The sequence below is a fragment of the Euprymna scolopes genome, chromosome 9 (assembly GCF_053919585.1).
Source record: "Euprymna scolopes isolate OS-2025 chromosome 9, ASM5391958v1, whole genome shotgun sequence".
NCBI classification, from domain to species: domain Eukaryota; kingdom Metazoa; phylum Mollusca; class Cephalopoda; order Sepiida; family Sepiolidae; genus Euprymna; species Euprymna scolopes.
Window position 1 is genome coordinate 143,057,388 of NC_136490.1, and position 17,533 is coordinate 143,074,920.

Below are 17,533 nucleotides of genomic sequence, written 5' to 3' on the forward strand. Positions count from 1 at the left end.
ACAAACTAAAAAGCAGCCGTCCTCGTCAGGTGCAACCGGGCTTTAATTAGCAACTGGCACCTGCAGGATAGCAGATCTTAATTTAATCGACTATTTATAAAAATACGAGAAATAAAATCTCTTTATCAACGGGGGAGATATGAAAATATACTGGCACACATTTATGGTGGATGTATTACACACACACACACACACACACACACACACACACACACACACACACACACATGTACATGCATTATATATACACATGTATATATATATATATATATATATAGAGAGAGAGAGATAGATAGATAGATAGATAGATAGATAGATTAGTGATGGAAGGATTCCAATATTTTTCCCGATTACGACACAATTACCGATTCCGATGCAGTTACAGATTCTGATTCCGATTCCGATTCTTTATAAACCTTTAAATATTTAACTATATCGTTGTAGTTTTTTTCGATTACCGTAAGAACACATGTTAAATATGCAAATATTTTCCTAAATGTCAAAATATACTGGTTGGGGGAGGATTTATTCATTTTAGCTTCACTGGTCGTTTAAAATTAGTAAACATTTATTATTTTATCATTATTACCAGCAATGGAAGCTTTTGGTTTAAACAAAATCAAATAAAAAGACAATTAAAACAATCGTTTTGGCCTTGGAAAATATACATCAATTTTTTTTTTCGATTTCGATACCGATGCTGATAGCCTCAAATATTCCGATTTTTTCTATTCCCGATTCAGATTCCAATTAATCGTCCCAACACTAATATATATATATATATATATATATATATATATATATATATATATATATATATATATATATATACAGGGTGTACGTAAAGTTACTATACAGTCTTATTGTTTTATTGTATTATATTTGTAGTAATAGTTATTATTTTTTTACAGGTTTATTTAATCAAGCATGCCACGTAAGCTAACTTTGGAAGAGCGCAAATTTATTTTGAAGCGATATTGGAAAACAGAAAACGCACAGGATGTAATTCGTGATTAGAATCATTATTCTAATACATATCCTCCAAAACGTTTGGCTATTTATAAACTTCGAGACAAATTTGATGATACTGGCTCAGTTGCCGATGCTCCGCGTTCTGGTTGGCCAAGTGTGTGCACTGAACAAAATTTGGCTACAGTTGCTGAGGCATATGGCAGAAGCCCAAAGAAATCACTTCGCCGTGCTAGTGCAGAAATTGGTATCAAACGAACCTCTCTTCATAAAATACTCACGAAACTCAACATGAGACCATACATTCCGCGCCTAATTCACGGACTTCTTGACGATGATCCTGATCGCAGGTCTCAGTTTTGTCGAACAGATCGTCAGGATGTGTGAGGATAATCCCACTTTCTTGGACGAGATTGTGTGGACTGATGAAGCCACATTCAAACTTTCGGGACACGTAAATCGTCACAACTGTGCTTATTGGAGTGACACAAATCCTCATTTTACGATCACGTCCCAATTGAACCAGCCTGGAATAACTGTCTGGGCAGGAATATCGTCCGATGGAGTTGTCGATCCACAGTTCTTCGACGGAACTGTTACAGGAGAAAGGTACCTGGACAAACTGAGAAATTTCATCGTACCGGCATTGAGATCACGACCAGATTTCAATAACTTGTACTTCCAACAGGATGTAGCCCAACCCCATTATGCTACAGCTGTCCGAAATTTACTGGATGAGACATTTCCTGATAAATAGATCGGCAGGCGAGGGCCCATTGAATTTCCTCCATGATCTCCAGACATAACGCCAATGGACTTCTTTGTCTGGGGAGTCATCAAAGACTCTGTGTATTCGATAAAGCCAAGAAGTGTTGAAAATCTTCGACAATTGGTTATTGATGCATTTTCCAACCTTGATCGTGACTTGTGCACCAAAGTTTGTCAGAGTGTGGTGTCACGTTGTCGAGAATGTATTGGAGCTGAAGGCCTCCAATTTGAATATTTGTCATAGAAATTGTGTGCCTTGATTGTTACAGTCTTTTCGGATGTAACACGTGTATTTTCTGAGATTTTTATAAACATAAAGGTGTTATTTCTTTTTATTTCTTTTGTTACAAATAAATATTTTAATACACTATCTTACTGTACCGTTAATATATTACAGGGTGTCTGTATAGTAACTTGTAAGACTGTATAGTAACTTTACGGACACCCTGTATATATATATCTGTGTGTGTGTGTGTGTGTGTGTGTGTGTGTGTGTGTAAGAGAGTTTTATGCAGAATTTGATATACTTATATGTTTAGCAGACATCCCATTCTCAATTACCGATATAACTGTAATACTTTTTTTAAAACATTTTCACCCCAAACAAGGCACATCGCCACTTTGATGTAGGGGGCTACTATCAGGGACATAAGTTACAGGAGTACTATGTAGGGAGTTTGTCAGATAAGATGACGGTTCACGTTACAATTGAATTTCTGTACAGTTTGGGAAGCAGGGTCCCGGGAGAAGTATCAGAGTCTAGCGGTCCGGGGAAGAGACTACTGGAGTAGAAGTCTCTCTTACATATAGGGATCTCTACTGTGAAGGGGTGGGATTTAGCTTGTCGGGTCTGTCAGGCTATTTTTGTCGAGGGGGTGCAAGTGCTTGCAGTTCGTCAGAGCATTCACCGTTAAAGTACTTGTAGAACAGGCAAAGGGATGCAACATTTCGTTGATGGACAGAGGCTGAAGCTTAGACGACAGTTCACGACCTTTCAGGTAGGCGACTCACTTATGAACCCTGTCCAGGAGCGAGAGACGTAGCAAATTCACCAGCCCAAATATGACAAGAATACTCTATACATCGGCGAATGGTGGCCTTATAAAGGTACAGGATACTTTCAGGAGTTAGTTGCTTTCTAGCACAGTAGATAGACCCTACCTTATTCGCAGCGGTCCTGGCAATACTCTCAATGTAATTGTTCCAACTCATGTTTCCTGTGAACGTTAGGCCGAGGAGTTTAAAAGATGTGCTTTCAGATAAAGAGTTTTTGGCTATTGCTATTGATGGTAGAAGGTTTCTTGTAATTATTGAAGGAAACAAGTTTAGTCTTGGCAGCATTGAATGTGCCCATCCATTTTTGTCCCCATTCCACTACAGATGGGAGGTCGTCCTCTAGTGTTTCTGCCATATCTTTAGATATGTGTTCATTTGTTTTCCTGTCGTGTCTGTTATAGAGCGTGGTGTCACCAGAATATATACCCATCTTACAAACAATTTTGTCAGGAAGGTCATTAATGAATATTGGGAACAATAGAGGTCCCAGGATAGACTACTGAGACACTCCCGCATTTATATCATATTGTTTGAATGTACGACCGTCGAGGACAACCTGGAGTGTTCTCTTATCTAAGAAGGATTTAATTATGTTAAATATTTTTCAAGTGATACCGTATGATCTGATTTACCTGAGAAGACATTCATGCTATAGCCTATCAAAAGCCTTAGATATATCTAGAGCTACCGCTCTACCCTCCCCTGCTTTGGCAGGTGAATGATATATAGGTTCAGAGATTACAGTTAGGATGTCTGCTATGGAACGGGCCTGCCTAAATCCATATTGTTGGTCGGTCAGATGTTTAGTATCTGTAAGGTGATGGACCAGAGTCTGGTTAATTATGGACTCAAATATTTTGGCAAAAAATGGGAGGAGGGTAATTGGGCGGTAATTTACTGGGTCGGTTCTTTCGCCAGAATTCTTGAAAACTGGTACCACAGAAGCAGTTTTCTAGCAGGCAGGAAAGCAAGATTCATTAAGGCATTTATTGCAACGTTTGGAGAGAACTGGAGCTACTACGGCGGAGCATTTTTTTAATAGCACAGCCGAGATGAGATCAGGTCCATATGCTTTTGAAGTGTCAAGATTTATTATGATATCATGCACCTGAGAAGGGGTGATTTTCAGATCGTCAAGTGTGGCGTCTGTTCGCAAAGGAAAGTCAAGGAGGGGGTGGTTAGCAAGGTCCAGTGTGGAGTTAGAGGCAAACCGACTAGCAAGCATGTTAGCCTTCTCGGTTGTTGAGCAAACAACATCATGATTGTTGGATAGTGGGGGAATAGTTGATTGCACATTATTTACTACACTGTTGTAGATTTTCAAGAAGTCACCGGTTCCTAATTTCTGTGCTTCGATGCTTTTTTTGGTGGTTTTAGTAAATTCTCTCTTAGCTGTCGCTATTTCTTTCTTACAGTTACTTCTGGCTTCTATACACTTCTGTCTGTGTGAAATGGACTTATGTCTATAGCTCTATTTATCTAACTATCTATCTCAGCCTGTCTTCTGTCTACACACACACACACACACATACACACATGCAATACACATACACATATATATATATTATAATAAAGCTGATATTCTGTTTGTTTTTTCACATGCGTCATATATGATTTTATATATACGGTTGAACCTGAGGATACGTTTTTTTTCAGATTATGATGTGGAATACGATATTTTCCCGGTCGTTAGTTACGATATTTTCCCCGCCTTACGGTGTCATGTGTATTTTATAATGCACTGTATTTTGTTACCAATTTTTTTCACACCGTATCCCGGAGTTCTATTGTATGTGCAGTATAGGTCATAGCATAAAACGTCATATATGAAGACGGCGTATGTGATGACTTCACATATGAGATCATAAAAAAAGACAGTTAAAAAGTAGAAGGCAAAAATGAAAGTAAATATTTCCGGGCAACATTGTGTAACTTATTATACATATATAATAATATACATTAATATAATAATAATAATAATAATAATAATAATAATAATAATATATATATATATATATATATATATATATATTACTATCCTCTTTTTTAGAGAGCTCGCAATTTTTTATAAACTCCTTATAAACTTTTTAAACTTTTTTTGAAGAGCTCCATTTTGCTTTAATTTCTCTCTAATCTATCCCATTTTTCATTTTTCTTTTTGGCGTCAAGAGGTTCCAGATCGCCTAATGAAGTCTCTTTGACTGAAACAAATGTCTATTTGTAACGACCATATGTAACTGTTTACCCCCCCCCCAATATATATTCAAACAAATGTTATTGAAGAGCACGGAATTCTTCTGTTTTATTATCTTCCTTTTCATTTTCTTCAATCTCCGAATGGTCTAATTTGTATTTCTTTCAAGATTGTATAAGGTGGATCCATAGCGAGCGCTTTCGACAGAGATACCTCTATCATCCTCAGGCATACTGTATAAATTACTATTTTTTTCTTTCCTTTTTCCTAATTATACATATACATATTTTTATAGTCACGTGGTGGCTAATTATGAATTAGGTGGGTGGACTTATTTTTATATTGTATATATACATATGCACATATTTGACATTTAAAATCTGCTATTTTAAACATTTTAAAATATTTCGACTATATTCGTTATTGATATTATTGATCTCTGTTTTTTTTTGTTCTAATATACAAAGCTTCGAGTATTTTTAGTCTATTAATTCTTTTTTGCCTTGCAAAACCTTAGTGGTTTCCAGCTTATTCCTCGGACCTCCGAATGATTGCAGCCATGTCTTCCTAAACGTTGCGATATCGAACTAAAATTGGAGATGTGGAGAGTTAATCTTTGCGACAATGTGTTTGTAGTGTAACCTATGTAGGTAGTATTGTTGGAGATATACTCTCCCAATGGGCATTTGAATTGGTACACTATATTAATTTTTTTCTAACAAATCACTTGTCTGCGAAATATTGTTTTAATTGTCTTTAGTTGTCTGTAATTTTTTATAATATGTAATACACCTTCTTGTTATCGTATCGACGGGTGACATTGTTTTTAGAATATCTCCATTTGTTTTATACTTCTTATGTATCTGATTCCGGTAATATATTTCAATAGTTTGGGAGTTTCCCTGCTGATAATTGTTAGTTTCTTTCAAGTTGCTAATCGCTAGTTTTATTTGTTTATCAAGAGTTTGGGCAAATCACCTTCGCACAATGTATTAGATTCTTTATTATGTTGGTTTTATAACGATATGGACATTCGCTTTCGAATTTAAAATACAAGAATTAGCAGATGTAGTTTTTTTTTTTTTTTTTAAAACAGGTGATAAATTCATTGCTACTGGAGTCAATGAGAACGTATAAAAACGAGATTTTATTATCAACACTTCGTTCAGAAGTGAGGAACGGAATTGCTCTGAAATGTACTCTTTAAATATTCTATTTCTTCTATGTTATCGGCAAGAATCAATATATCGCCAACATTTCGAACATAAATAGAAGGCTTGGTTATCAAATCAAATATCTTATTCTCCAGGTTGGCCATATAAAGTTACTAAATGTTGGTCCCAATGACGAACCCATAGTTACCCTATCTACCTGTCTATGTATATTTCCCAGATGATCATAAAATGGAAGTTTAGTTGTGCACGTTATTAATAACTTCTTTAAAATTGTTGGACTCATTTTCAGTGAAGGAAGAGTTGGATTCTTATATATGCTGTCAATGATAATGTCAATTGTTTTAATTACTGGTATATTTGTACAAAGATTTTCGACATCTAGAGAAGCAGTGATTTTATTGTTGGTTTTAGTGACTTGAAGAATCTGCATGAGTTCCTTAGTGGATTTTATGCTGTATCGGTAATGTAAAAAATAAAATAAAGTCGGCCCACATAATTCATAATTAGCCACCACGTGACTATAGAAATATGTATATATATATAATTAGGAAAAAGGAAATAAAATAAAATAGTAATTTCTACAACATGGATGAGGATGATAGAGGTATCTCTGTCGAAAGTGCTCGCTATGGATCCAACTTATACAATCTTGAAAAAATATAAAGAAAACCATTCGGTGATTGGAGAACATGAAAAGGAAAATAATAAAACAGAAGATTACCGTACTCCTCAATAACATTTGTTTGAATGAGAAGATGCTGCCAAATATACACAGTATATATATATATATATATATATATATATATATATATATATACTCATGAGTAAAAATATGGACTAAGCGTGAAAGAAGGAAGACATCGATTTTTCAATATATTTGTGAATTTTTGTTAATTTTAACTAAAAATTTCTATTTTGCAGATCATTATAATTATAGCATATAATAATAAGTGGAAAAAGTAACCTTAAAATGGTAAGACCGCATCTTGGCGAGGATATAAAAAACCGAATTGCAGGGTTAAGGCAGTCGAAAATGATTTACAAACAGACTTTTGATATTTTAAGAAAAGAAAATGTGACAACATCTCTTTCTGCAGTGAAGCGAATTGATCGAAGGTTCAAAGTCGAACGCTTGGTAAAAGGGAATCTGGATCTGGTCGCCCTACAGAGCTCACTTTGAAGGACCACCACGGGTTAAATAAACTGTTTTGAAGGATTGACAGGAAACTTATGTTGATCAGAGCAGATAATTCAAAACAGGGGCTGGAAATTTTTTTTCTAGATATACAATATCTAGAGGAATTGGAGAAATGGGATTTTCTTCTATAAGGTATGCAAAGAAGTCATTTTTATCTAAGAAGAACATCAACGATAGAGATTGTACACGTGTTATAACAAGAAAGATACAGACTGGTTCAGGAATGTTTTTTGATCAGATGAATCAAGATTTTGTCTTGTTAGTGATGCTCCTGATGCTCCTGACCGGTGCAATTGAAGAACTGGAGAAAGATGTTCGCAAAGTTGCATGAAAACGACTGTTAAATACAGGAATGGAGGAATAAGGGAATGGGGAACTTTTACTGCAGCAGGAGTTGGAGAACTTATTACTCAATGCAAAGGAATACATTCGAATATTAGAAAAAGAACTGTTACCAAGTATTCAGAAGTTACGAATATTCCAGAACATTATTTTCTCAACATGATAATGCCTCTGTACACACTAATAAAGTCACAAGAAAATGGTTTTCTGATAATTCAATTAATCTGATATTTTGGCCAGGTCCAAGCCCCGATTTAAACCCAATCGAGAATTTTTGGTTCATAATGTCTCGTGCATTGGAAGAACTTTTTCGAATAATGACAAACTGTGAGAAACTGTGCAAAGCGAATGGAATAGAATCTCCTCTTCGCAGTGTTCCATTTTTTGTTGAGAGCACGTCTAAAAGGATTGAACTTTTAGAGAATTCAGAAGGGAATGCGATTCCATACTAAGCATTCATTAAGGTAAATGTCTTGTTCTGTGTTATTAGTCTCGTTTAAGTTTACTTGTTTAATTGCTCTTTGTTCAATATAGCTTTTAGTGTAATAAAATGTATAAAATTTGTTTGGGCCATTTTTTTTGCTCACCATATTTTTAAAAACAATTATAAACTATCAAAAATTATTTAAATTATACTAATGTTTACAGCATTTGTATATATATATATATATATATATATATATATATATATATATATATATATATATATATAGGTATATATTCATCCACTGTTTAAATATATACACACACACAAACATATATATATACACACACATATATATATATATATATATAACCACTTCATTTACTCACATAAAATTAATATACGAAGGTATAGATTTATGCGTAAACTTTAGGTATTTACTTCAAAAGTGCTCAATACGTAGGTAGAACTAGTATGTAATTTATAAAATATATATGGCGACTAAGCAACACTGAATATTCGGCGTTTTATACACTCTAGGATTCGTCAGGCTTATTCGCATAAGCCTGTCGAATCCTAGAGTGGATAAAACTCCGAATATTCAGTGTGGCTTAGTCACCATATATATATATATATATATATATATATATATATATATATACATATATATATATATATACTCCAAGGTAAAATCTAACGTAGGGTGGTAAAAAACGGGTCAAAATGGGATCAATACCAAAGTAGAGCTAAATATATATATATTTACCTTTAGTAAGTACAGAACATTACATGTTTCGGCATACACAGACAAATTGTCCGACTAATTTTAGACCCTGCAGTAGATCAGCAGGCACAACCTTTCAAACCCTTCACATCTATACGTAGCATACTTACCCTAATTATCTATTACCTTCACAAATGTCATATTTACAATCATAAACCTATTTACGCTTACTCTCATCATCTATATCGCCCTATACCTGAGTTTTATACTCCTAATTGCATAAATTACTCCTATTTCCAATTACATTCGTTAATCTCTTAAATAACTCATCCTTTACCCCATTACTACTTTTATTATCACCTACGACATACGCCTAGGTGAACTATGCTCCTCCCGTTTTTTTTTTGTTTTTTAATAATTTTTTTTCAAATTAAATTTTTTTCAAATAAAATTTTTAAATTAAATTTTAATTAGCACCCTATAATCTTGCTTTAATCTGTTCTTACCAACTTATGTATATTTTTTTGAAATTTTGATACTCCAATTTTTAATAAGCCTTCACCTTCCTTATTGCAAAATAGTTTAACCTATTCATTATGTATGGTTCTACCTATCCACTGTTTTTTAACACCCCCATCAACATAACTCCCCTCTTTCTCAGCAGCCCTACCATAACTAACATTGACTATTTGATTTGCCCCATCATACTTTCTATTCTACTATAATCTAATTGAGAATTTATCTTTTCTAATTTGTCTTAGCTAATAAAATCCGACTCCCCTCTCATTTATTAACTTTTATTTCAGATTATACTAATCTTTGGGCTTCGTACGCATTTATTTAATCGTTATATACATTATGATACCAATAAATGCTTTCTCTCACCACAAATACTTATTTCTTTAGACTCCTACTATCGAACCTCTATTTTAATTGTCATTTCTAAACCTTGAATTTTAATATCCCTCCCCCCCAAAAATCCTAATATTATATCTCTAAACTTATTTATCCCCTAAGTTATATAAACTCTTCAAGTAAACTCCTAACTCTCCATGATGCTATAATCTTCATTCTCTCTTATAACTTATGTAAATATTATAAATTTCATAACTTTTAAATATTATAAATTTGCAGACATCCTCTATAATTATCTGCAAATATAATGCTCATATATGTAAAATATTTTAAAAACATGGGCTGTGTGTTTAAGTATGTCGATTTCGATACGTTTTAATCCGCCCCCCCCCCCGCCAGCCTAACGATTCTGACTGCGGCAATCATGAGAACTCACCACCCCTACTCATCTACCTTTTATCTCTCCCCTCATCCCCGCACCCATTCCAACCCATAAGCTTTTAAACAACTAATTTTAACCCTTATCCCGACCATATCTACAAAATTACTCGGTGCAAATATATGCTCCTTTTTCTTCGTTTCCTTCTTTCCTTCTCTTCTCTTTTTTTTTCTCATTTTTCTTCTTTCATGTCTAATCATAATTACTTTACTTTATACTTTCTTAATTCAATAATTAATGATTAGTGATATCTTTTTATTCTTTTCATCTATTCCCCTTTCTCTTTTTTCTTCTTTTTCTTCTTTTTCTTCCTTCCCTCCCTCTTCTTTAGTTCATGTCGATTCATAATCACCTGTACTTTATATCTTTTTACTTTTTATCTGATCTTATTTTGTTTCTATACTAATTATAATCAATCATTGGTTCGTTTTCTAATGATTACGTGTGTCTACCTCCATCTTTTTATCTTTTCCATTTAATACAGAATATGCGACGAAGTAGGTCGGACAATTGATCCGTGTCTGCCGAAAAAATTGTTATGCTCTGTATTCAATAAACGTCAAAAATTAAGATATTATATATATATATATATATATATATATATATATATATATATATATATATACTAGCAAAAGTACCCGTCGTTGACTGGGTTCAAAAGAAGCCTACAGAAAATGGGCTTTTGCACTTAAAAAAAATCATTGAAACTTTTATATCTATATCATTAATTGCTAGATAAAAGATAATGTTTCTAAAGTGCATCAAACTGTACATTACATAAAATAAAACTAAGGTAATTTTTGGATTTAATTTAAATTAAATTTTTATACCTTACTTTGTAAAAAATATAAAAGTGTTCTTTGAAGATAAATACATTTCGAATTGAATTTTGTACCTTTACTTTTAAAGCCTATAGTAAAAACATTTGGTTTAACAATTTTTATGCCTTGGATGAAATGCTTTTCTAACATGTATCTTATCTTTTTAAGATTATATTTTAAAACTCTCCCCCTCTGTTTCAGATTGTATTTCTCCTCACACCAAAACTCATTTTTGCAACACCCACTTTTGTATCATTACAGGTCTGAATATTCTCTCTGTTTCAGTTTGTATTTCTCCTCACACCAAAGTCATTTTTTTGCAACCCCTCTTTGTAATACAGGTCTGAATAATGAGAAAATCTGAATTTTTTAACAAAAACGTTAAAATAACTTTTTTAGATTAAATTTTAAAAAACTTCTTCCAGAAAAGAAAATCTTTAAAATTTAATAAGGGACATATTTCATATAGGTTTCATTAAAAAATATTCAGTACATAACGAGAAAAATAGAGATGAAAATTTCAAAAGGACTGTATAACTGGTTACGGTCAATAGTAGTCCTCGCTAGCCAAAGTCTTTGTTATTGTTATTCTATTATTATTATTATTTAAAGCATTTTCTGCCCTGCTCTTTCGAGCGAGGACTAATTTTCTATGTCTTTCTGACCACGCCACAAGAACGCATGTAAGTTAGATGTCAAAATAATATATTTGATAACTCATATGAGAAGCATTTACACAAGAATTATAATGAAATAATTTAATAATGAATATGGTATAATAATTATTTTATAATAACAGAATATAAAATAGTAAAAATAAGGACATTATTATTTTTAGTCATTAGATCTTTTAGAATTTATAAATTTACGAATGAAATACTCTAAGTGATTCTGACTCAATTGACCGGGTATTTTTCGTCGTGCATATTTATTCTATTTAAAGATTATGAAAACGAATCTTCTCATATAATCAGCCATGGATATACGAGCGACTACATGAAAGGTTATCTGATTTTCATATTGTTTAGAAATATTAACGTTCATTAATTAATTGTCTATATTCTATGTTTCATTTTACATGTTTAGATTCATTTGATTATTACTCTGAATTCTATATATATTTGGTTTTATATTTTGCGTAATTACACAGAGTTTAAGATGAAAACATTCTAGTACATAAAACTGTTATATATATATATATATATATATATATATATATATATATATATATATATATATATATATATATATATATATATATATATACGAATGACCTTGTTTTTGTGTGTACGAAAAGTCTCTACAAACTCCCCTTGGACATCTATAATTAATTTTCGTTCCTGAATCAAGCTAGAGTAAGATACCACAAGAAATATATGCTATAAAATATTTAAATGTTCAAACACACACACACACACACACACACACACACATATATATGTATATTATATATATATATATATATTATATTATATTATATTATATACACGCATATATATATATTCAAATATCATTCAAGCGCTGTAGTGTTTGAATATATAGTAAGGTGGCAGTTTTAGTCATTTAGAACTGCTTTAAAGCTTCAGCGCTCACTCATTTTTCAACCAAATTTCAAACAATTATTACAGTTTATAGATCACCTTCTCAGCTATATTGTGATTTTTGTTCAATTTTCGGTCAGTAAAACAAAGGTTATGATGAATTTACTAGTGCTCAAAATCGTAAAGAACGTAAGGAGGTGAGCGACGTTTTTATCACGGATTTCCATAGTAATCACGTCGCTACAGCGACTACGGTTGCTACCAGCGACTACGGTTGCTAACAAGTGAAACAGAGAGAATAAAAGACTGAAATGGAGATAATTGGGGGATTTTATTGAAAGCAGACGAGTGCGGTGCATTGTTATTACATATGTCTATGTTATGTTTATGGGGCAAATAAATAAGACTGAAATTAAACAAAGAACAAGTGAATTTATTATAAGCCTGGACAAATCATGGATTACAATAGAAAAATGCGAGCCTGAATGGTAATATGGCAAAGCTTGAACAAGGAAAAGTAAAAGACTAGTTGTTAAAACTAGAAAAGAAAAGCACAAGATATTCTAGAAAAAATATAATTAATTCATAACTTAAAATATTGCGGCATAAAGAATTGATTCTATAATGTCATAAATTTAATTTAAAAAACGTCTGAATGCTGCAATATTTTTAGTTATAAATTAATCATATATTTTACTTGAATATATTGTTCTTTTCTTTTCCAGTTTTAACAACTATCTCTTTATTTCCATGTTTAAGCTTAAGCATATTACTTTTCATGCTCCCATTTTTCTATTGTAATCCATGATTTTTCCAGGCTTCCAAAATATTCACTTGTACTTTGTTTAATATCAGTTTTATTTTTCCTTATAAGCCCACATGTCATAACAATGTACGACACTCGTCTGCTTTCAATAAAATATCGTCAATTATCTCCCTTTCATTCTTTCGGCCTCTCTCTTTTACTTCTTATTCTTTTTTCGAATTAGTATCAACAGTAATCACTTAAGCTACGTTGTTGCAATGGAAACCAGTCATAAAAAGCGTCGCTCACATATTTTGACGATTATAAACACCATAAAATTCATCATAACATTTGTTTTACTGAACGCAAGTTGAAAGTTATTTCACAATATAGCTGAAGCCTTTACACTGTAATACGTCTTTGTAATTTGGTCTAAAAACGAGCGGTAAAGTTTTAAAGCAATTCTAAATGACTGTAAGTTCCACTTAAAAATATATTCAAACACGGCATATATATATATATTTTTTATTCAATTTTCACCCCAAACAAGGCACAGTGCCACTTTGAAGCAGGGGGCTACTATTAGGGAATTTATTAGCGGGGTCATTATGAAGGGAGAAGAGTAGAAAGATGTTTGTTAACATTACACTTGAACTTCTGCATATCATTGCATTTGGGAAAGCAGAATCCCGGAAGGGAGTTCCAAAGACCCGAAGTTCTGGGGAAGAAACTATTGGAATAAAAGGCTTTCTTGCACCTAGGGATCTCCACTGTAAAGGGATGAGACTTAGTAGCTTGTCGGGTTTGTCGGGGGTAGTTACGTCGGGGAGGTACAAGTGTTTGCAGTTCGTCAGAGCATTCACCATTAAAGTATTTGTAGAACAGGCAGAGGGATGCAACATCTCGTCGATGGGACAGAGGTTGAAGCCTAGATGACAGTTCAGGACATATCAGGTTGGCGACTCTTTTTTGAACCCAGTCCAGGAGCGAGAGACAAGCAGCAGATGCACCAGCCCAGATGTGACAACAGTACTCCATACATGGGCGAATGGTTGCCTTATAGAGGTATAGGATACTGGCAGGCGTAAGTAGCTTTCTAGCACGGTAGAGGGAGCCAACCTTCCTTGCAGCAGCCTTGGCAATGCTCTCAATGTATCTGTTCCAGTTCATATTCCCTGTAAACGTTAGGCCGAGGAGTTTAAAAGAAGTACTTTCAGGCAATGTGCTCTTGGCCATTGCTATTGGTGGTAGAGAAGGTTTCTTGTAGTTATTGAAGGAAACAAGCTTAGTCTTAGCAGCATTGAATGAGACCAACCATTTTTGTCCCCATTCCACTACGGATTGGAGGTCATCCTCTAGTGTTTCTGCCATTTTCTTGGATATGTGTTCATTTGTTTTCCCCTCATATCTGTTATAGAGAGTGGTGTCATCGGCAAATATACCCATCTCCGAAACAATATTATCAGGGAGGTCGTTTATGAATATCAGGAACAATAGAGGTCCAAGGATAGACCTCTGAGGCACTCCCGCATTTATGTCATATTGTTTGGATGTACATACGTCGAGGACAACTTTGATTTTTCTATTACTTAAGAAGGATTTAATTACGTTATGAATTCTTCCAGTGATTCCATATGATCTAATTTTCCTTAGAAGACCATCGTGCCATACCCTGTCAAAAGCCTTAGATATATCAAGGGCCACCGCTCTACCCTCCCCTGTTTTATCCAATGAACGGTATATACGTTCAGCAACTAGAGTTAAGATATCTGCTGTTGAACGGGCTTGCCTGAATCCATATTGTTTGTCAGTCAGGAGTTTAGCAGCTGTTAGGTGCTGGACTAGGACTTGATTAACTAAGGACTCAAATATTTTGGCGAAAAGCGGGAGGAGGCTAATGGGGCGATAATTTAGTGGGTCAGTTCTTTCACCAGAATTCTTGAAGACTGGTACCACAGAGGCGGTTTTCCAGCAGTCGGGAAAACAAGATTCGTTAAGGCATTTATTGTAAAGTTTGGACAGAACTGGAGCAATATCGGCGGAGCATTTTTTTAATAGCACAGCCGGGATGAGATCTGGTCCACATGCTTTTGAGGTGTCTAGGTTTTTTATAATAGCATGTACCTGAGGAGGGGTGATTTTCAAATTGTCAAGTGTGGCATCTGTTCGCAGAGGAAAATCAGGGAGTGAGTGGTGTACCGAGTTCAGTGTGGAGTTTGAGGCAAACCGACTGGCAAGCAGATTAGCCTTGTCAGTTGCCGTGCAAGCAACCTCATGATTGTTTGTTAGTGGGGGAATAATTGACTGTCCATTATTAACTACGCTGTTGTAGATTTTCCAAAAATCCCGGGTTCCTAATTTCTGTGCTTCGATGCGCTTTCTGGTGGTTTCAGATTAATCTGACTTAGCTGTGTCTATCACTCTCTTACAATTATTTCTAGCTTCTATAAACTACTGTTTATTTGAGCTGGACTTATGTCGGTTGAATCTGCGGAACGCATGCTGCCTTTGACAAATGGCAGCTGCACAAGCAGAAGTAAACTATTGGGGGGAGTGGGGCTTGCTATAGTATTTCCGTGCGGGAACATGTGCTTCAATAGCAGTTTTGAACCATTCAGTTGTCTCATTTGCACACTGTTCCGCTGGAAGAGTAAAGATATTTTGCCATGGGGCATCTCTGATGAGCTCCCTGATGGCTTCCCAATCAGCCTTTTTGTAATACCTCGTTGTTTTGAGTAGTGGGTCTTCAGTTTTAGGGCGATAATTTAGGCTGATTTCTACCATTATCACAGCGTGATCAGCATTCCCGAGTGGGCTGTGGGCATTTGTTGTACAGTCATTGGGAACCGTTGTCAGAAAGAGATCTAGAAGTGAGGCATGTTGATCGTGCTGGTCTGGGAAACGTGTCGGAAATGTAACCAATTGAGATAGGGAATGAGATATAGAGAAGCTATGTGTTGCGCTACCAGCTACGTCTGTGTGATTTGAGAATCCTAGCCAGTTACTGTGGTGGACATTGAAGTCACCAAATACATGTATTTGTGCGCTAGTATCGAGGGAGAGTGCTATATCTATGCTGTCTTAGACTTTGTTTATTAGGGTACTGTCTTGGTTTGAGGGAGAGCGGTGGAGAAAATACAAGTAGCTAATATTGTGTTGCATATTTAGTCTGAAGCACATAAAGGCCTGGCCCTCTGATTCTAGTTTTATTTCTCTAGTTAGGGGGAGGGTGTTTCGAATATAGACTCCAAGTCCATGCATATGTCTGTCTGAGTCCTTACGGTAGAGTGGGAGATAACCAGGCATGTTAAAGTGGTTAGAGGGAATGAAGGAGTGAAGGTTAGTTTCACTTAACGCTAAGATATCCGGGGTGTTTACAAGGAGAAATGACTCAACATCATCTAAGTTAGTTCTAAGCCCGCAGATATTAGTAAATGCAAGCCTCAAGGGAGGAGGCAGGTTGGTTTTCTTTGAGTTTGGTCCTGGTTTAAACGTAACTTTTGCTTGAGCTGTCATTTCATTTTATTTTATTTAAAAGTTTCAGTTAGGGTGGATGAGTGAGGGGGTGCTGGACAAGTAGTTGTGCAGAATACCAGACATGCAATACATGTAGACCATCAGCTGTCCTCACCCACAAGATTGTGGCCTCAGGAATACCCACCGGGGATGAGTGCAGGGTCCCTTTCCATGCGCGACATGGCACTACAAACATCCCGATATTTTACAACTGTTGATGGAGCAGCCGCTCTAAGCGTTACCAAAGAGTTAGGGCTCCAGAACTATCAGTCGGAAACAGCAGCCAGGAACTTTCAATCCGGTACCCTCAATCCATTAGGCAAAGCCAGCCCAGTCCAACTGCACCGACATATATGGCACTGAAGCACCCCACTGTGTCCAGTTTAGGGGGATGGGATGTGGCGGGAGTGGGGAAAAGCGGCGTTCATTGCCCTAGTCAGGAAACAAGGTCAACCACTGGTATATATAGTCCTGGTCAAAATGATAAGACCACTTAAGAAAGTAAGCGTTTACGCATATTATCGAATTTTATCCAAAATATGGTTGAAACCATTGCCAAAAGGGAAAATATGATGGAAAAAAAATTAAATCTGCTTCATTCGAAACCTTTACCCTGATCTAATAATGATTTTTTTAAAAACAAACATTTTCACCTGGTCAAAATGATAAGACCATTGATAATTTATCAAACAAAAGGCAATTATAAATTACTAAAAAGGGTCTCAGTATTTACTATAGCCTCCATTATTACAAATTACTTCAAAAA

General features: G+C 34.8%; 1 protein-coding gene across 1 annotated transcript; it reads left to right on the top strand.

Moving 5' to 3' along the window:
• The first annotated feature begins 1,303 nt into the window (after window positions 1-1,303).
• Window positions 1,304-1,726, top strand: LOC145284671 (uncharacterized). The gene has a single exon (XM_080133569.1). The coding sequence runs from the start codon at window positions 1,304-1,306 to the stop codon at window positions 1,724-1,726; it is 423 nt and encodes a 140-aa protein (XP_079989695.1).
• Window positions 1,727-17,533: the final 15,807 nt, after the last annotated feature.